The sequence below is a fragment of the Rhinoderma darwinii genome, chromosome 3 (assembly GCF_050947455.1).
Source record: "Rhinoderma darwinii isolate aRhiDar2 chromosome 3, aRhiDar2.hap1, whole genome shotgun sequence".
In the NCBI taxonomy this organism is placed as follows: Eukaryota; Metazoa; Chordata; class Amphibia; order Anura; family Rhinodermatidae; genus Rhinoderma; species Rhinoderma darwinii.
Window position 1 is genome coordinate 293,825,724 of NC_134689.1, and position 21,976 is coordinate 293,847,699.

The window sequence follows — 21,976 nt, forward strand, 5'->3', positions numbered from 1 at the left end:
ACTTTGGACTACTCACTTTAAACTTGTATATGCATTTTATACTGGCACATTTTTCGCAACCATAAAAATTCCTCATTGTGATCATGCAACCCAGCAATGAAATGTCAGGCTGGAAGAACATATCGTTCTAAAACATGCCAAAGCCAAAAGGGAAGCTGTGCACCAAAATATTTTAGCCCAAGGTGTTTACTTGGTCTACTAGCTTGCATAAACTAAGCAATCTGAACACCAGACTCCATTCAAAAATTTCCCACCAGCACTTGTGAGGCTGGAACGTAAAGTTTGCACTGTCTGGTATTCGCATATAAACTTTAGGGTCAATAAAATGCCACCCAACTCACCTTTGTGATACCAGGTAAAAACTTTTGGGTTTGACATAATATTATATTAGATGTCCTGCATTTGCATTGCTGTTTAATATCACTAGCAATGCTCAAAAGTATAAAAATTTGTGTTAAACAGGTTAAGCAGTTTAGAAAAACTAATTTTTAAATATACTAATTGCAAATTCTTAATAAATAAATTTGTCGTAAATTGCGTCAAAATCTTGGCACAATTTGGCGCATTTCTTGTTAAACCAGATGTTTGTGCCTCACTAGACACTTTTTAAAAGTGTTCAGAAAGAGAGCATGGCTTAACGGCACGGGGGGCATGAATAAAGAAGCACCATTGTGCGCCCAAAAAAACTGGCACAAAATTCTGTCGCAAACTAAGCCAAATCAAAGATAGTATAAGAAAGAGAAAAGTGTCTAGCAGGTCAAGTAAAATGTGCCGAATTTATCTCACTGTGATGAATTTGGTGCATCTTCTGGCTGCCTGTCTAAAATTTAGACAGTGTAAACTTAGACCGTCTAAGTTTACACTGTCTAAATCTTAGGCTGCACTAGTACATCTGCTCCAGTGTGTCATAGGTTCTACTTTATAACAAAGTTTCCATTATTTGTATCACATGAGTTTGGACATAATAGCCAGAGCACTGTGTATTCATTTTGCTTTTTTATTTTTCAAAGAAAAAAAACAGCATTTGTCTAAGCAAGAAGACATCCCTGGACCTCCAGAAATTCTCGCCATCCATCGAGTCTATATTCAGACCAGACAAGAAAAACGCATTAATTTTACCATTGGGAGCAGAGCATATTTACTTCCAAAGACATCGGTTGTGATAAAGTGCCCCGTACGCCGCTTCCAAAAGTCACTTATTAAATGGGAAAAAGATGGACAACCTTTAAGATATTCAAAGAAGCTTGGAATAACAAAATCAGGATCACTGAAGATTCATAACCTGGAAATTCAAGATATTGGAGTCTACAAATGCATTGCACAAACTGTTCATGAAACTTTTGTTCTTAAGCTTATTGGCACTGATAATAGACTCCTAGAGGCACCGAGCTTTGAAAAAGATCCAAATGAAGCTAACAATTTGGGGGAAAAGTGGCACAAAATGAGTAAGATGTGGAAGTCATGGAATAAAAACAATAACTTATACCATGAAGACAATCAAGCCCAAGATGTCATGGTCTTAAGAAATCTTGAAACCCTTGTGACTAATTCTGCAGAGATATACAGTTCTCAAGAATTTAAGGACAGGAGGCAGGAGGCAGCTGTTCTACAAGGTGCTTACAGCATGGATACTGTCCAGTTTGAGGCTTTGGTTAGAAATATGAGTGAACTTATTGAGGCTGGTGAAATCAGTGATGATTTTGCAAGTCAGATTATATCCCATGTAGTAAATGAGTTGTCTAAACCACAATCACCTTTGGAAAAGTGGAAAGAATCTAATGAAGATAGTATATCAAACCATAAGTTGAGTGCAAAAGAAACAGATAGTGTAATGCGTTTCAATAATAAAGCTTTAGAAAAGGATAACAGAAAGAAGCTAATCATTCGAAAACAGAAGAATGGGTATATATTGTCTTCTAACAAGACACTGCACCTGAACATTGGGAGTAATGGCTTCATCACAAACAAAACCCTGTTGGTTACTATTCAATGTGACGTTGATGGTGAAAACAAGAGTAAATTAACTTGGAGTAAGAATGGAGAAGTTTTGAAATTCTCTGACAAGTAAGTGAACCATGTTACAATGTCTTTCTATATCAAAATAAAATATAGGATATGCTGGTAATTTACTAGTAGCGCTTGAAGATGTAATACTTGTGTGGACCCAATCCTGAGCTCTTTGACCCAATCTGATCTGCAGTCTGGGTAAGATCATTGCAGTGGATACAGATTCAGGCATTACATTGTCCTCATTTGCGGCTACAATGGGCCACTACATCTATGAGCCTTAGGCCTCATTTACACGAGCGTAATATATGTGAGTGCGACGCGCGTGCTTTTCACGCGTGTCGTACGCACCTATATTACTCCATGGGGCAGTGCAGACAATGCGTAAATTTTGCGCAACGCCAGTGCGTTGCGTAAAACTCACGACATGTTCTATAATCGTGCGTTTTTCGCGCATCACGCACCCATTGAAGTCAATGGGTGCGTGAAAACCACGAAGGTCGCACGGAAGCACTTCCGTGCGAACTGCGTGATTCGCGCAAGAGCTGTCAAACTGAATGTAAACAGAAAAGCACCACGTGCTTTTCTGTTTACAAACATCCGAACGGAGTGTCTTAGAGATGACCGAACCGAACTTCACCGGGTTCGGCCGAACTCGTTTTGACTGAACCCGGCAGGAGACAGTCACTGTCCAGGGTGCTGAAAGAGTTAAACTGTTTCAGCACCCTAGACAGTGACTTCCGATCCCAATATACGTGAACGTGTAAAAAAAAAAAAGTTCTGACTTACCGATAACTCCCGGCTTCTTCCTCCAGTCTGACCTCCCTGGATGACAATTCAGTCCAAGTGACAGCTGCAGCCAATCACAAGCCAAGCACAGGCTGCAGCGGTCACATGGACTGCCGCGTCATCCAGGGAGGTGGGGCCAGATGTCAAGAGAGGCGCGTCACCAAGGACGCGTCACCAAGGACGCGTCACCAAGGGCGCGTCACCAAGGCAACGGCCGGGAAGTTCTCGGTAAGTACGAACCTCTTTTTTTTTAAACAGGTTACTCGATATGGTGATCGGAATTCACTGTCGAGGGTGCTGAAACAGTTACTGCCGATCAGTTAACTCTTTCAGCACCCTGGACAGTGACTGACGTCGACTAACCTCATCTCTATGATGGCGGCTGCGCGAAAATCACGCAGCCGCGCATCATACACTGATGACACACGGGGCTGTCAAGTGCCTTTTGCGCATGCAAAATGCTGCATTTTTTTGCGTGCGAAAAATGCACAGGCTCGTGTAAATCAGGCCTTAAACCTATCCCTTCTGGGTACAACACTGAGCACTGATATTGTATATATTTGTAATTTCTTGATTTATATATATCTGCTTATTATGGGCTTAGGAGTCTTGTGGGCGGTCTTACTCATTGATTGACAGCCTTGTCTGTATGAATGTGCATGCAGAAACAGTTGTCAATCACCAAATGGAGAGTATGGATTACACATTTGGGTGAACAACAAAAATCTAAACTTGGGATTTAATGTAGAGGTCATTTTTCTGTTTTGTTCCCCTGTTTTCCCTCCCTCTCTTGCTACAGTGTGGTAGGTTTATAGAATATATAAAATTAATTAAGTATGTATTTATGGACTAATGTCTGTATGTTATTTTTAATATCTATAATAAAAAATAAAGAATTTTTTTTTATAATTATGGTAAAATTAAAGTGGCTTTCCCAGAATAATAAATTATCACCTATCCACAGGATATGTAAACATTTTCTGAACACTGGGGGCCCCACTGCTGGGACCACCACCGATTGTGAGCATGGGAGTCCCGAACCCTATGATCCTCCTCGCTGCTCAAACCGCAGTGAGGACAACATTGAATAAAGCAGCGGTTGAGAATTCACGCTACTGCTCCATTCAAAGTCTATGGGAATGACGGAAAAAGGCAAGGACAGCGCTCAGCTGTTTCCATCATTCTCATAGACATTGAATGGAGTAGGGTGCACAGGCTTAACTTTTGCTAAAGTCAAACTCCTCCACATTCCTTCTCACGATCGGTGGGGCCCCAGAGATCAGAAAATGATCACCTATCCTGTGGATAAGTGATCATTTATGATTCTAGGAAAATAGGAAAAATTTAACTCTCATGGTAAGGGAGAAGTTGTAGATTTTTAGGCACTATTTTCAGGTACAAACAAGTTATATTTAATATCATTTAATTATATGGATTTTTTTATATGGAAGCAATGCACCGTTATATATTTTTTTGTTTTATAATCAGTTCACGGATAATTATAAAATTTGGGATAACTTTATTATATGGGTTGTTATGGAGACCTGCTGCGCTATCTTGTCTGCCATTTTTGACCCGATCTGCGACGGAGGCTCCTAACAGAGCCTCTGGCGCAGATGGGAAAAGAGCCTAAATAGCATTTTGTTTTGCTTTTTTGTTCCAATTTTTAAATCTTGTACATATTTGTTTTTTTGGGGAATGTATCATCAGACACTAACATATTATTTGAATCAGGTTTTTATAATAAACATATGTTTGAAAAGAAAATTAAAGAAATAGTTGTCTGTCACTAAGTAGGACCCCACACTGGACTCTTAAGCCCATAACAAGCTGGGATATAAATCAAGAAATTACAAGTTATATGGAATCTTTTCCAACAAGACTATATATCAATCTACTCAGCTCCTGCCGCTCTTCAACATAATGCCTGCAGATCAGACAACATGTTTAACGTGACCGGTTCCCTTTAAGACTAATTGATTTCTGTGAAAAACTTTATGAGGAGATTCAAATATTTTTGTACATTTGTAGTCAATATAGTGTTTTATCAAAAGTAAGGTTTATTCTCCTCAAGTATAATATAGTAAGAAAATATATAAACAAGCGGCATATATTTCAGGAACATATGGAAGATCCACTTCTTCAGAAGAACATGATAAATCGTAAGAAACATTGACATATGATATAAGCAATAATAATAGAATTTGTAGGTTTGGCTATTAAAGGTGAAATGGTTTTCCAGTTTGCAGCTAAAGTGAATAAATGCTATTATAATGTAATAACTAATATCTTGGGTGGGGGCTCTCTCCTGCCCAAAGAAGAATGTACATGCAGCATTCCAAATCAACTTCTATACTCAAAATATGTAAAAAAATAAAATTAAATAATAACTCCTTCCATAAAATATATCTGTAATTAAGAGTGATACGCAGGTGGTTGGAACAATTTAGCTAATTCAGTCCCACTTTCTGAGCTAGAGGAACAATTTTGTCCTTCTCAGCTTTTTGCGGTAGGCCGAGGATTCTTATAAAAATGGTAGGACCGCGCTTCACTGCGCTTCCTGCCTAAACTAATCCTAGTTGCAAGTATGAGAAAAATGTCTCTTGTGTGACTCAGATTTTATAATCAGTGGGTCACACATGGCTTATAGCAGGTGTTATGAGCCAGTGTCCTAAAACTGCTGGAAGAGTGCTAGTCATGTAGTGTTTCCGAGCTTGTTCTCTCTGATCAGTTATTTTTTGACATATGTTCATACTGAGAGCAATACTTTTAACAGTTGCTTTGACGTGTCTGGATCTGGTGAAATTACAGCATGTCCTGGAGGTGAAGTAGGAAGGAAAGATTTTTAGTCATTGACCTATTGCCATATAAATCACCAAGCATCTGCATTCCATGCAGTATCTTAGCCAGTATAAATACATCACTATGCATATATCTACTGGATAGAAAGTATAATTTGGCATATGGAGCATTGTAGCTGTTTTGAGAACATTTCTGTAGGATTTGGGGTTCCTGAGCCATTGCAAGTATTTTAGGAGGCTACAGATATATAATCATCACAAATCCAATCCAACACTATGTAATGAAATACTTGCTGACAAGGCAAGGTTAGAATATTCTAACATATGCTAATGATGAAAGAAATAGATACAAAGAAAGCTAAGGAAGGATAATGGGGAAAAAGACTATATTATATATAATCATTGTTTTAATTGAATATTCATATTGTTTTTATTGTTGTTATTATTATTAATATTGTCATTATTATTATTCTTAATAATAATAATAATAATAATAATAATATGAAAACATAAATACTTTAAAAATGTTCACAGCTCATCCTCTTCAGTCAAAGTCAAAACCCAGTATGCCTGGTGTTAAATTAACCATTTATTTAGTAGCGAATGTATGTAATGTTTATGTAAAGTCAACAGTAAACAGAAAAACAAAACAGTTTTGGCTTCCGGACTGCAGTGGCACAAAAATGACTTTTTTTCCCGATAAAACTTGCTTTTATTGTGCAAAATACACAGGGCGGTACGATCACAGTAATTGTACTGACCCATAGAAGAATCTTTTTTTAATACCGCATGCTAAATAGTGTAAAAAAAAATTTAATCCCCCTACAAGAAATTTATAAAAGTTAATCAACAAATTATATGTACCCAAAAATTCTGGCAAATAAAACTTAGAACTGGTCTCGAAAAAACTAGTCATCATACCACTGCGTCAACTGAAAACTGGCTCTTGCGGCAATGAAATAACAGAACAAAAAAACTATCGGTCCCGAAGGCCCAATATACGCCAGTACCTTAGGGGTTTTATTTGCACTTGTGCCCAGAACGATCATTAAGAAAGAGCACTAATTAATGCTCTTTCTTAAAGGGGTCTATCTGGTGCCAGACTCCCCTTAACCCCTTAATGACCGCCGATAAGCCTTTTCACGGTGGTCATTAGTGGGCTTTATTCTACAGCGCCATTCCACTGCGCTGCATCAGAATAAAGTAAACAGAGCAGGGAGCTGTCAAATCTCCCTGCTCTCAGCTGCCAGAGGTAGAGATCGACCGGGTGAGATCGATATTAGTATCGATATCACCCGTTTAACCCATCAGATGCGGTGCTCAATAGCATGCACCGCATCTGAGTGGTTTTGGAGAGATCCCACCGACACCCGGCCCCCAGGTCTGCCTGTAGTGAATGCCTGCTAGGCTATGCCAGAGGCATGTCCTAGCAGATGCCTGTCCGTTTTAAACGGACAGGCAGTAATACACTGCAATACAAAAGTATTGCAGTGTATTATAATAGCGATCGGATGATCGCATATTAAAGTCCCCTAGTGGGACTAGTATAAAAGTAAAAAAAAAAAGTTTAATATAGTTAATTTTTAAAAAAATGTGAAAAAAAAAAAAAGAAAAATCCACTTTTTCCCCTTACAAAATGCTTTACTATTAAAAAAAAACACAATAAAGCAAAAAAGTTACACATATTTGGTATCACCGCGTCCGTAACGACCCCGACTATAAAGCTGTTACATTATTTAACCCGCGCGGTAAACGCCGTAAAAAATCAAATAAAAAACAATGGAAAAATTGATGTTTTCTGTTAATCCGGATCAAAAAGTCGCATCTACTCTCAAATGCTACCAATAAAAACTACAAGTCATGCCGCAAAAAAAAAAGCCCTCATACAACTGCATTGGCGGAACAATAAAATAGTTATGGCTCTCCAAATATCGAGACGCAAGAACAAATAATTTTGAAAAAAAAGTGTTTTTACTGTGTAAGTAGTAAAACATACAAAATCTATACAAATTTGGTATCTTTGCAATCGTAACAACACGTTGCATAAAGTTATTGTGCTATTTATACCACACGGTAAACGACGTCGATTTAGGGCGCAAAAAAAGAGTGGTGAAATTTCAGGTTTTCTTCTATCCCCCCCAAAAAAAGTTAATAAAAGTTAATGAATAAATTAAATGTACCCCAAAATGGTGCTATTAAAAAGTACAACTTGTCCCGCAAAAAACAAGACCTTGTACAGCTATATCGACGCAAAAATAAAAAAGTTAGAGCTCTTCGAATGTGACAATGGAAAAACATAAAAAATGGCTTGATCATTAGGGCCCAGAATGCAAGCAGGGGGAAGGGTTTAAGGGTTTCTCCAGAATGTATCTTTTTTTATTTGTACCTCTTATTCTTGAAACATAAAAGGACTTTTAAATTTAATAATTTTGATTAAACATTTTCAACAAGTACATTAACATACATGAAAGGGATCACCCTCCCCCACCCAAAACCCCCACCCTTTTCGCTCGACCAGGCATCAGAGAGAGAAAAAAAAGAAATAACATGATAATCACATACAAATTTCTTGCCACACAGGGCGCATACAGACACCGCTAGAATTGATAAAAACATTTATCGCACAAGTATCAAAGGGTGATTTAGCACATATAGACAAAGAGCCACATGCGGACACACCAAGGGCTAACCCAGGGACATATACGAGCATATATTGGTTACCACCCACCTCCCTCCTCTAAGTAAGCATCTGGACTCTCCCCGCCCTATCTCTTAGCAGTGTGGCACAAGGCAGTCTATCAGCATCCAGCCATAGAACCCACAATTTGTAAAATCGAGCATGAGCTCCCCTTTTAAGGAAAACAGCCTTTTCATTGACGAGCAACAGGTTCACTTTAGCAATAAACTTTTGGTCAGTTGGAGGGGAAGGCTGTATCCAGTGTCGCGCAATTAGTTTCTGAGCCACATATAGTAACCTCCCCACTGTCAATTTACCATTGGAGTCTAAAGCCAAGCCATCAACAAATCCAAACAAACAGACCTTTGGGTCTCTAGGCATAGACACAGAGAAGACTCTACTCACAATTGCAAGGATATCGGACCAAAAATATTGAGTTGTGGATGGTCCCACAGCATATGAATTAGGTCGGCAGGCTCCAAGCAACATCTTGGGCACAGCTGCTGGCTGACGGAACCTATTAACTTCAATGGATTCCGTCGGTCTTCCGTCGGGGTGTCCGTGATTTTACTGGACACAATAGTGCAGCATGCTGCGCTATTGTCTCTTGTAATCTCTGGTAATCCCTGCCGAATCTGAGACGGAGGCCCCTAACGGAGCCTCCAACGCAGATGTGAATGAAGCCTTAGTGGGCGCCATAGGAAAGGAGGAATGTCATATTGTTAAAAACATGTAATTGATAAGATACAGTGAAGGAAATAAGTATTTGATCCCTTGCTGATTTTGTAAGTTTGCCCACTGTCAAAGTCATGAACAGTCTAGAAATTTTAGGCTAGGTTAATTTTACCAGTGAGAGATAGATTATATAGAAAAAAAAACTGAAAATCACATAGTCAAAATGATATATATTTATTTGCATTGTGCACAGAGAAATAAGTATTTGATCCCCTACCAACCATTAAGAGTTCAGCCTCTTCCAGACCAGTTACACGCTCCAAATCAACTTGGTGCCTGCATTAAAGACAGCTCTCTTACATGGTCATCTGTATAAAACACTCCTGTCCACAGACTCAATTAATCAGTCTGACTCTAATCTCTACAACATGGGCAAGACCAAAGAGCTTTCTAAGGATGTCAGTGACAAGATCATAGACCTGCACAAGGTTGGAATGGGCTACAAAACCATAAGTAAGACGCTGGGTGAGAAGGAGACAACTGTTGGTGCAATAGTAAGAAAATGGAAGACATACAAAATGACTGTCAATCGACATCGATCTGGGGCACCATGCAAAATCTCACCTCGTGGGGTATCCTTGATCCTGAGGAAGGTGAGAGCTCAGCCGAAAACTACACAGGGGGAACTTGTTAATGATCTCAAGGCAGCTGGGACCACAGTCACCAAGAAAACCATTGGTAACACATTACGCCGTAATGGATTAAAATCCTGCAGTGCCCGCAAGGTCCCCCTGCTCAAGAAGGCACATGTACAGGCCCGTCTGAAGTTTGCAAATGAACATCTGGATGATTCTGAGAGGGATTGGGAGAAGGTGCTGTGTTCAGATGAGACTAAAATTGAGCTCTTTGGCATTAATTCAACTCGCCGTGTTTGGAGGAAGAGAAATGCTGCCTATGACCCAAAGAACACCGTCCCCACTGTCAAGCATGAACGTGGAAACATTATGTTTTGGGGGTGTTTCTCTGCTAAAGGGCACAGGACTACTTCACCGCATCAATGGGAGAATGGATGGAGCCATGTACCATCAAATACTGAGTGACAACCTCCTCCCCTCCACCAGGACATTAAAAATGGCTCGTGGCTGGGTCTTCCAGCACGACAATGACCCGAAACATACAGCCAAGGCAACAAAGGAGTGGCTCAAAAAGAAGCACATTTTTTAGTTAAACAATTAGTGTGTGGGTGATTAAACATTGTTCTAATTTTTTTTATTTTTTTCACGAGTCAGGAAATATTACAAATTAGATTCTAATTTATAATATTTCCCAGCACTGGTCACTAGATGGAGCAATTCCCAAAATTGCAGCATTGCATGTGGTAAAGCAACCACATTGCTTTATGCTGCAAAATTGGGCAAAACTCACTCGCTCTCAGAATCCCCCCTCCTTTATCCTGGCTAGTGCCGAGAGAAACGAGGGGATTGAACGGTCAAACCTCCTACACTGTGTGTCGCCATTTTTTGAGCTAACACACAGTGTAGTAGGTTTACATACAGTAGTAAACACACACTGAAACACGAACATACATAGAAATCACTTACCTGCTCCAGTCGCCGCCGCTCCCTCCAGTCCGTCCGCTCCTTCTGCTGCCGCTGCTCCATGTGCACAACTCCGGAAGCCGCGACCGGAAGTAGTAATCTTACTGTCCGGCCGCGACTTCCGGTCCACAGGAAAATGGCGCCGGACAGCGCGCAGTTCAACTTGGACTGTGTGGGAGCGGGAGCATGCGCCGTTCCCACACAGACGGCGTACACCATAGTGGATGGAACGGGCCCCGTTCGCATTCACTATGGGACTGGGGCTGCCGTACTCCATGTCTGTATGTGTCGTTAATCGACACATACAGAAATGGAGTAAAAAATGGCAGCCCCCATAGGGAAGAAAAAGTGTAAAAATAAAAAAAAGTAAAACACAAACACACAAATAAATATAAAAGTTTTTAATAAAAGACTAAAATCAAACTGATGTTAAAAAAAAAAAAATTTCGTGACACTATTCCTTTAAGGTCATGGAGTGGCCTAGCCAGTCTCCAGACCTTAATTCCATTGAAAACTTATGGAGGGAGCTGAAGATCCGAGTTGCCATGCGACAGCCTCGAAATCTTAATGATTTACAGATGATCTGCAAAGAGGAGTGGGCCAAAATGCCATCTAACATGTGTGAAAACCTCATCATCAACAACAAAAAATGTCTGACTGCTGTGCTTGCCAACAAGGGTTTTGCCACCAAGTATTAAGTCTTGTTTGCCAAAGGGATCAAATACTTATTTCTCTGTGCACAATGCAAATAAATCTATATAATTTTGACTATGTGATTTATTTTTATTTTTTTTATATAATCTATCTCTCACTGGTAAAATTAACCTAGCCTAAAAATTCTAGACTGTTCATGACTTTGACAGTGGGCAAACTTACAAAATCAGCAAGGGATCAAATACTTATTTCCTTCACTGTATATCCTGGAGAACTTTAATGTTTACACATACACAACTACCCAAACACTATTTAGTTGTCTCACAAATTTCTTTCTCACCTGAAACTAAATAACTAAAGGAGATACTTCTGAGAAGTTATAAAATAATTCAATAAGTGCTGTGGCCATGTCCACGTGATGCCTCTTAACCAAAAGTGTGATCTGCTGACAGAAAACTCTCTCCAGAACTCATGTCTAAAATATGCTCTTTAAAAAATGTGACAGAATCAATTTAACTATTGTTTCTCAAAAACAGAAACAAGATGGCAACCTATTCATAGTATCATAGTTTGTATCTGTCCTGTTCAGCCTATTATTCTGTAATGTTGATCCAGAGGAAGGCGAAACCCCCATGAGGCAATAGCCAATTTTCCTAATCCTAGGGAAAAAATCCTTTTCATGTCCAATATTGCAATCAGAATAAATCCCTGGATCAACGACCCATCTATAGTAATCTAGTAAACATAACTTGTAATATTATTACACTTAAGAAAGGCATCCAGTCCTCTCAAACTCTTTCAGTGAATTCACCATAACAACTTTCCCTGGCAGAGAGTTCCATAGTCTCACTGCTCACATGAAAGAATCCCCTTCTATGTTTGTGTAGAAACCTTCTTTACTCTAGGCCTTGTTAAAGTTACAGACTATAAATAGAACATGAGAGAGATCTTTGTATTAACCTTTGATATATTTATACATAATTATTAGGTCAACGCTCAGCCATCTTTTTGCTAAACTAAATAATCCTAATTTTGATAATTTTTCTGGGTACTGTTGTATCCGTACACCCATTTAATTTATAATTTTAGTTGACCGCCTTTAAACCCATTCAAGGGCTACTATGTCTTTCTTGTGCACTGGTGTCCAAACTCTAAACAATATTCCATGTGCAGTCTTACTAAAGATTTATAAAGTGGTAGAACTATATTCTTGTCATGTGCATATTTGATATTTTGAATCACCCCATTATCTTATTTGCCTTGGCAGCAGCTGCCTGACACTAGTTGTTACAATTCGGTTCCTAAGTTCTTTTTTCTGTTAGTTTTACCTAATGGTGACTTGTATTTTCCCTTCCCAAGTGCATAAACTTATCAGTGTTAAACCTCATTTGCCACTTCTTTGCCCAAGCCTCCAACTTCTCCAGATCTTTTCGTAAAACAATACTTGTCTTCTTTGTGTTAATTAGTTTACACAGTTTAGTATCATCTGCAAATATGGCAATTTTACTGTGGAATCCCTCTACAAGGTCAATAAAAAGCATAGGGCCCAATACTGACCCCTGTGGTACCCCACAATTACTGGTGACCTAATCTGAAGATGTACTATTAATAACCACCCTCTGTTTTCTATCACTGAGCCAGTTATTTACCCGCTTACACACATTTTCTCCCAGTCCCAGCATTCTCATTTTTTTTACCAAACTCTTATGTGGCATGGTATCAAATGCTTTTGAAAAATCAAGATATATGACTTCTAATGAGTCACCCCAGTGCAGTTTAACACTTACCTCTTCATAGAAGCTGATCGGATTAGTTTGACAGGACCGATCCCTCATAAAGCCATAATGATATAAAGTTATACCTTTATTCTCATTGAGATACTCCAGAATAGCATCTCTTAGAAAACCTTCAAACATTTTACCCACAATAGAGGTTAAACTTACAGGCCTATAATTTCTGGTCTCACTTTTTAACCCCTTTTTGAATATTGACACGACATTTGCTGTTTGTCAGTCCTGTAGAACAGGCCCTGTCAGTATAGAATCCTTAAATATCAGAAATAATGGTCTATATCACTGTACTTAATTCCTTCAGAACTCGGGGGTGTATGCCATCTGGACCCGGTGATTTGTCTATGTTAATCTTTTTAAGGCGACTGTATTTTTTCCTGGGTGTGGCATTTAATGGAGAATTTACTCTATTTCTCTGCATTTCATGTGACATTTGATTATCCTCTGTGAACACAGTGGTGAGAATTATTTTTTAATTAATTAGCTTTTCCCCCATCAACCTCCACAATTTCTACCTCATTACTTTTTAAAGGGCCAACACTATCAGTTTTAACCTTTTTAATATTTATGAAATTGAAGAAAATTTTAGCATTAGTTTCACTCTCTTTGGCTATTAGTTTTTTCTATCTCTAGCTTTGCTATCTTTAGCTGTTTTTTTGCATAATTATTTTTTTCACTTCACTGCCGTAGGGCTGATGCACACGACCGTAGTGGTGAGCAGGGCCCGTGATTTGCAGCTTGGACGGCCGCGGAGTGTCATCCGCGGGCTCCGCGCAAATCGTGGACCGTGCATATGTCCGTGTGCATTCATTTCAATGAGCCTGGCCAGCAAAATACGGCCGTAATAAGACATGTCCTATCTTTTTGCGATCCAGGCTCCCGGGCAATGCACGGACCATGGAAACCACAGTCGTGTGCATGGGCCCATAGAAATGAATGGGACCACAATTCGCCCGTGGATTTGCGGGTGAATTGTGGCCGCAAAAACACGTTTGTGTTCATGGGGCCTTACTGTTTTGTGTTATTATCATTTACTAGCAGAACTACCCGGCTTCGCACGGGTCTATTTCGTTTGTTGTTTGTGTGTGGTTTAAAACTTTGTTTGCTACTGGTTTGTGCAACATGTTTTGCAACACAACATGCAGACAATGTGTGGCTTAGTTAGGGTATTGTTTCTATGATGGGCATCTACTTCTGTAGTGCTGTCACCCATGATTAAAACTTGAAGATATAAAGGTGATGCTTACAAATTGTCTTTGGTAAAAGGGTGGCAATCGAGATCTGATTGCGTGGTAGACTTGCCCCTGGATCTTGAATGTTGGTACGTATCCTGGCTCCAGCAATCGTTTTCCACATCCAAATGACGTCATCTTATTGTAGACCCGGATATGTTTCAGAAACTTGGCAGAGTACACGGAGGAACCATCGAGCAAAGTTGTGAGCTCCTCTGGTGGAACAGGTAAATCGGGTATTCTGACCTTTCCGCCAAAGCAGCACATTCTTGGTCATTCACCTTCGTACTTTCGTGCACTTCAGTGTTTGCATTGTTTCTCAATTCAGCCAATCAGAAGCAAAGGAGCTTGACCATATTGGGATTACCCATAAGGTAAAGCAGCATTACGCGTATCAGCCCAGGTAGTAGCTTGTTGATTAGCATATCGCAACAGGTCGGCATGGAGACGGGCTTAGGTCTGCTGGGGAGTCTCTGCTGCTCATCTGTCTCTCTGAGACTGCAGTCGTGCCTCAGTCTGCTGGGGAGTCTCTGCTGCTTTTCTGTCTCACTGAGACTGCAGTCATTGCTCAGTCTGCTGGGGAGTTTCCGTAGCTCATTGTTGGCTGTGGCGCATCTTGTCAGCCTGGAAACGGGCTTTGTTCTGCTGAGAGGTTTCAGCATTTCAGGCAGCAGCCATGCACTTTGCCACAGTAGACTTTCATCCATGTTCAGGGTTCCTTTTTGGAGGCATCACTGGTATAAAAGGGTTTCAATTTATGAGACTGCTGAAATCCAGTATAGGTACAGTGTAGTATAGGTATAGGTCCTTTCACGGTGAGTAACATGTCGAGTAAAGAAAAATGGCTGGGTTCTTATGGAAACCTGGTGTGTATGTGAGTGAGGCTAAGAATGAAGGACCTGCGATCTTCTATTATCTAATACGGGTCATCTGTTGTGATATGGAGGAAGGTCCTTGATGTGGAAGCCAATGGGGCCATATTTGCTTTTGTGAATATGTTGGGAACAGTAGGTCTTAAAGAGCTGAAACCCGGTCTAAAACCTTTGGAAGCGCCTGATTTACCCATGTGCCCAATTTGGTGCAGATTAGTTCAGTTTCTTGGCCGTGCATAAAGAACATACAACAGACAAAAAGTACACGGCCCTGCCCTTGTATAACGTGTCGGTCCGTCTGTTTGTTTGTTCATTGTATTTCCAAGGGTACCCAGGAGGCTAATCCATGCCCTCGTATTTTCTTGGTTTACGGGGAAATCGCTAGTAGCCCTATATACCCGTCAGTTACACGCTGTTTATTTCAATTTTAACTTCCTAAATACCTAACAGCTAAACTGGTCCTGGCCATCAGTAATCTGATTGGCTGCTATGGGTAACTGCTCCCCTGTACCTTCCCATCTAGGATTATCTTGGAAAGTGCACTACCTGCTACTGCCAGATAAAAACATCTCTACTATAAAAGTGAATGTCTGTATTCGCTTTTATAGTATTGGGTCGTGATGATGTGGTAATGGCTGATAACAGAGAATAATAGCAAGGTTAGGACCTTTACGAAAGCCTTCCCGAACACCCGATGTACCTATGTGCCAAATTTGGGGTCAAATAGTTCAGGTGTTTGGATGCCTATAGAGGACGGAAAACAGGCATTCGCTATAATGGCTGATAACAGAGAACAACGGCAGGGTTGGGACATTTACAAAAATCTTCCCGGACACCCGATGTACCTATGTGCCAAGTTTGGGGTCAAATGGTTCAGGCATTTGGATGCCTATAGAGGAAAGACAGACATTCACTTTTATAATATAGAATAGCAGAGTTCCCCGTCTTCACACTGGTCCACTTGTTTGTTGTTTTTATGTGTGGATAACCCCTTAATGACCGGGCCTGAAAAGACCTTAAAGGGATCCTGTCATCAACATCTTACCTGTTAAACTCACCTGACCCCTCAATGGCCGCAGCTGTCCAAAGTTCGTTCCTGTTCTGTTGTCTCCTGAAGTACTCCTCTGTCCGTACATATCGTTGTTTAAAGTCTTCGCACCTTTTATGGTAATTATTTTTCACTCTGTGACGGAGCTTCTTAACCCCGCCCAGCGCCGCCACCTGTCCAGCCCTGTCTGGCTAAGTCTCGATCAAAACATTGCGCATGCGTGCTACACTACCCAGCTGTAGCATGACTGTTGCCGACGAGAAGTGTGGTGGAGAGCAATACAGCACAGCAACAAACGCTTACCTCTGCACTGCTTCGTTCACTCTGCTGTCAGGAAACGGGGCCTGGATTCGGAGACGAACCGACGGTGATGACGTCACACTGAGCGCCGAGCATGAGCAGTAAAAGAATGAGAACAGCATCTTTGGTGTCTCAATGCGCAAGCGCGGGATTTCGTGTGCGGTGCAGTGAGAGGAGCTGTCAATCAAAATAAGAAGGAGGCGGAGTCAACTCTGAGACACTGGAGGAATGAAAATCTGACTCTTTTCGAATGTAGATTTGACTCTTTTCTGCTCATTTGCATACGGCGCGGGACCACTGAAAAACGTAATTCTAAAGGTACATAGCTTACTTAGAACATATTTATAGGTTAGATAACAATGATTTTTCACCCACTTTCACCAGGTATTGCTGGCTTGATAGTTAAAATGCTGGTGACAGGTTCCCTTTAATGACCAGCTAAATTTTTCTGTTTTTGCTCCTCTGCATTTCAGCAGCCATAACTTTTTTATTTTTTCATTGACGTGGCTGTATGAGGCCTTGTTTTATGCGAGAGAAATACTATTTTTTTTCCCCACAGTTTGGGGGTACAAATTTTTATTTTTACGGAGTGAATATAGGAAAAGCGATTCTTGGCATTGTTTTTCTTGTTTATTTTTTATCCCGTTCATGTTTCACGCTAAATAACAGTTAGATTAATTCTTCAGGTTATTACGGCCATGTAGATACCTAATGTGTGTAGGTTTTTTGTTTTTATTTAGTGTAGGGGCAATAAAATTTATTTTATGCAAAATAATGACTTTTTTTGGGACTTTTTTTATTTATTAATTTTTTTGTTACTTTTTTTTTTTTAATCCCATTAAGGGATAACTTTTGTTATAACTTTTATTTTTTACTTATAATGTATTAGCATACTCCTGTATGCTAATACATTACACTGTGTCACTATGACACAGGCTGCTGATCGGGCAGCACATAGTGTGCCCGAACAGCAGGAAAACGGAACAGACAGCCCTGGGGTCCTTTGTAGGTCCCCAGTGCTGACTGCAGAGGGATTAGCCGGTGTTTGATTGCATCACCGGAATCCCGGTGATGCGATCAAAGAGGGGTATTCCCTTTGATCATGCCGCGGTCACGGACAGCGGCAATCAAAGGGTTAAACAGCTAGGGTCCGAATGTTTTCCGACCCGAGCTGTATTCAGGAGGCTTCTCTAGGATCAGGAGCTATTAGTTACAGCTCCTGCTTAGAGCATGAGTGCTCACAGGAGCGCTCATCAGCCTGATCTACAGAGACACCAAAATACGTCGCTGCAGACTAAACACCTGCACCGCCTGCCGTCAAAAGACGGTCGGGAAGGAGTTAAAAACTTAATTTCCTACTGATATGATGCCGACATATCCAATAAAGTCCAAGAGCAGGTTCCTTTTTGGAAGCATGACTGGTATGAAAGAGGTTCAATTTATGAGAATGCTGACATCCACGGGCTTGGTTCTGTTGGGAGATTTCAGCAGCTTGGGCAGCAGCCATGCTCTTTGCCACAGGAGTCTTTTGTCTAAGTGCAGGGTTCCTTTTTGAAGGCATGACTGGTATGAAAGGGTTTCAATTTATGAGAATGCTCAAATCCAGTATAGGTACAGTTCGCTTACAGCGAGTAACGCGTTGAGTAAAGGAAAATGGCTTATTGATATGGAAACCTGGTCTAAAACTGTGTGTATGTGAGTGAGGCTAAGAATGAAGGGCCTGCGAGTTTCTCTATTGGCTAATACGGGTCATGTGATATGAAGGAAGGTCCTTGATGTGGAAGCCGTTGCTGTCATATTTGCTTTTGTGAATATGTCGAGAACGGTAGGTCCTAGAGAGCTGAAACCATTGGAAGTGCCTAATTTACCTATGTGCCAAATTTGGTGCTGATTGATTCAGAGAGAGAGAGAGAGCGATTGCTCCCTTTACATTATATTTACCCACATTGCTTTTTTCCACTTCCGAATCCTTTTATTCCCATAAGGTATGTACCTCTCACAAGATGCTTTTAAAAATATTCTATTTAGTATTTGTATTTGTACTTATTTTTGAGGACATTGTACCAGTCAAAGAGCTTAATGACATCTCTTAGCTGATTAAACTTTGCCTTTCTTGAAGTTCAGTGTTTTTTTGGCTCCTCAAAAAACATCCTATTGACAGGCAAGTAAAATTATATTATGGTCACTTTTTCCTAGGTGCCCCCTAATGTAATGACGGGGTAGGGAGACAGACAGGTGAGCCCTAATCTACCCGCCACTCAGTCCCTGCCTACTTGCAACGACCCGTCCTAGGCGACGGAGTACAACTGGGCGACGGTCCCTACACTCAGTAAGTGCATGACAGACAAACAGACAAGGGTACACAGAAGCTAGGGAAACGGGGCAGCTGCCCACGGAGACACCGTGAGCAACGAGAGTAGTGAACGAGCCGAGTCAAACCAGGAGTGCACGAGGTACAAAACGCTGAGCAGGAGAGTGGTCAGTAAGCCAAGGTCAATAACAAGCAGAGGATCAGTAGTTCAAGCAGCAGCAGCAGAGCCAGGAAACAAGCAGAGCAGAATCACAGGTAAAGCAGGAACAGGAAAGGCAGGTATAAATAGACAGTGGGCGGGAGCTAGCTCCGTCTGGCCAGGCTGTTATAGGCTCTCCCACTCCTAAGCCTGCCATCTTGAGTGGTGGAAGATGGAGTCAGTCTCACAGACATAGGAGCAGGTGCAGACTGATTACCCACGGGCGTCGACACAGAAGCTGTGTCTGGCAGATCCTTTACAGTACCCCCCCCTTTTATGAGGGGCCACCGGACCCTTTCTAGGTGGACCTGGCTTATTGGGAAACGAAGGTGGAACCTCCTGAGCAATACCCCAGCGTGAACATCCCGGTTTCCTGTAATGACCGGGGGGTAGGGAAACGGACAAGTGAGCCCTAATCTACCCACCACTCTGTCCCTGCCTACTTGCAACGACCCGCCCTAGGCGACGGGGTACAACTGGGCAGCGGTCCCTGCACTCAGTAAGTGCACGACAAACACGACAAACATACAAGGGAATACAAGCAAGGGAAAGGGGCAGATGCCCACGGCAACACCGTGAGCAACCAGAGTGGTGAACGAGCCGAGTCAAGCCAGGAGTGTGCGAGGTACCAAACGAAGAGCAGAAGAGTAGTCAGTAAGCCAGGGTCTGTATGGAGCAGGAACAAAATAGAAGGAGCTGTAGCTGGGCCAGGAAACCACACGAAAAAGAATAACAAGCAAGGAGGAACAGGAAATGCAGGTATAAATAGACAGAGGGCGGGAGCTAGCTGAGTCTGGCCAGGCTACGATAGGCTCTCCCACTCCTAAGCCTGCCAGCCTGAGTGGTGGAAGCTGGAGTCAGTCTCAGGGATGTAGATTCAGGTGCTGACTGATTAATTAAGGGAGTTAACCCCGAAGCTGTGTCTGGCAGATCCTTTACATTTCCTTTATAAGATTCACAGGTTTTAGTTTTGTAATTTATATCTGAGCATTTGAAGTCACCCATAATAACGACCTCATTGGGATTTGGTGCCTCATCTATTTACCTTGATAAATGTAAAGAAATGTACCTAGGCTAAAATAATATGACTGTGTCAGGTCCGTATTTCACACCGAATAACCACCTCTGTAAATTGAAAGCTGAAGGCATGCCTGGAAAGAAGTAAACCAGCCAAAGATGTTTGGTACACAACTTCCCTCTGTCAGCCAGGAGGAAGACTGAAAACTTTTTATTCAGAACAAAGAAACACAGAAAGAGACACATGCCTCCTCCCCAGAGATGTGGGAGTGCCCAAGCCCCCACCAGTTTCTCAGCTGTAACTTCTCAGACTCACTCTTCTTGCATTCCAGGGGGCGGTGTCTTCCATAGGTGTGTCCGACATGAACAAAGAACTTGTTATATATATCAGTATATTACACAAAGAACTGAAATGTATATACATATGTGTGAGGATAATATTTTTCAAACAATATACATAGTAATGATCCCTGACAGTCCCCCCTAAAAATATTATTGCTCTATCCCTGAGTCTTGCCTAGCAACCTACCACTGACCGCTCGAACCAGGCGGGTAGGGGTTTTGGATTTCTTCACCAGCTTTAGACGAGCTACTCCTGATGAGTAACCCCCCTTTGTACCTGGACTTCCAAGGTGTCGGAGTGGTCCTAACTAGTCTCCTCTGGATACAGGATGGTTGTCTTGATATAATCTACAAACCGCTGCTGTTTGTAATATATATATAATTAATCCGGTCTACATTTTATTAACAGTAATAATTGTCGCACTGTCACTTACTGTCCTAATGGGACTTTACCCCTGCAGATATGACAGGTCATGGGCAGCACAGTGACCTTCACCTAACACCTTCACATAAAACTCCTCAGATTGTAATTTGCAGCACCGTGGCATATTTACACACATTATAATTATAAACCTCAGACATTATAAACAATAGGGCCTCAACTAATAACATAATGCTATCACCCTCAGGTTTCGGGTCCCATCAGTTCATTGCCAGTCCTGTACATCATCGTCCCCTTCTTCTCCTGTCTTCTGCTCTTCACTGACTGTCACCCTCAGGATAACCCACACAATTGTGGAGTCAGACTACGTTGGTGTCCAGTGGGGGAGTTATTATTACCCCCTCCTAGCCACTTACTTATCAAAACACTTGATCCTGCTGACGGATTCACTCAGGTCTTTGGTCTTTACTTTGATCTTTGCTGATGTCATCAGTACTTGGTTTGGTCCTTCTCATCTGTCCGACACCGTCTCCTTTGGTTTACGTCACCGGGCTGCACATAGCACCTCATGCTGTGAGCCTGGGGTGAGATCCCACGTAGGCGGATTAGTGGAGTTGTATTGTGAATATCACAAACCCTCCGCATCTGTACTCTTCCTCTGGCAAGTTACTTGTCTGGGCGGCCGCTTAGAATTGTGACACTGCCGTCAGTTCATGATAAACGCGTTGTACTGGCTCAGGCTGTGCCTGCAGCATCTCAGTGATGGAGTTCATCGTGTTAAAAGTCTTTTAGTTCATATTTACTGGCGCTTGCTGGGGACCCCCAACCCTTGTCAATTTGTTAAAATAAATACTAATCTGGTGATAACATCATCCGCATACATTATAAACGTTGTTCTAAGTACATACAATAATGTCAGGCCCTTAAATGACATCAAACCCCTTTATATAAGGAAAAAACTTCTTTGTTACAATGGACAGGGCACCTAGAAGATGTGTAATTATTGGGTACATTTCATTTGCACTTGGTGATACTCTTTCAGCGGGATTTGTACCTTATTCTCAGCTGATTGCCTAGAACATCTCCACCTCACAGAAATATACACAGATTCCACATGTTTATCTGACAAGTGTCTCAAACCAATTTTTTTCTTACTCTAATCTGGTTCGTTCTACCTGGGAAGGCCTCTCAAGGTCTGTTCTCTTCGTGTGAGGCGGGTATGATAAATTTTGGCACCGGTCTGCCAGGACTGTTCTGTAGGCAAATCAAACAGCTCTAACAG

The 21,976-nt window shown here is 41.3% G+C and overlaps 1 protein-coding gene across 1 annotated transcript in view; it reads left to right on the top strand.

The window, feature by feature from the left end:
• Positions 1-21,976, top strand: part of ADAMTSL3 (ADAMTS like 3) — a 465,354-nt gene that overhangs the window by 373,367 nt on the left and 70,011 nt on the right. Inside the window, exon 21 of the mRNA XM_075858077.1 lies at positions 1,011-2,064. Within this exon, the coding sequence (XP_075714192.1) occupies positions 1,011-2,064 (1,054 nt within the window). The remainder of the gene's footprint in view (positions 1-1,010; positions 2,065-21,976) is intronic.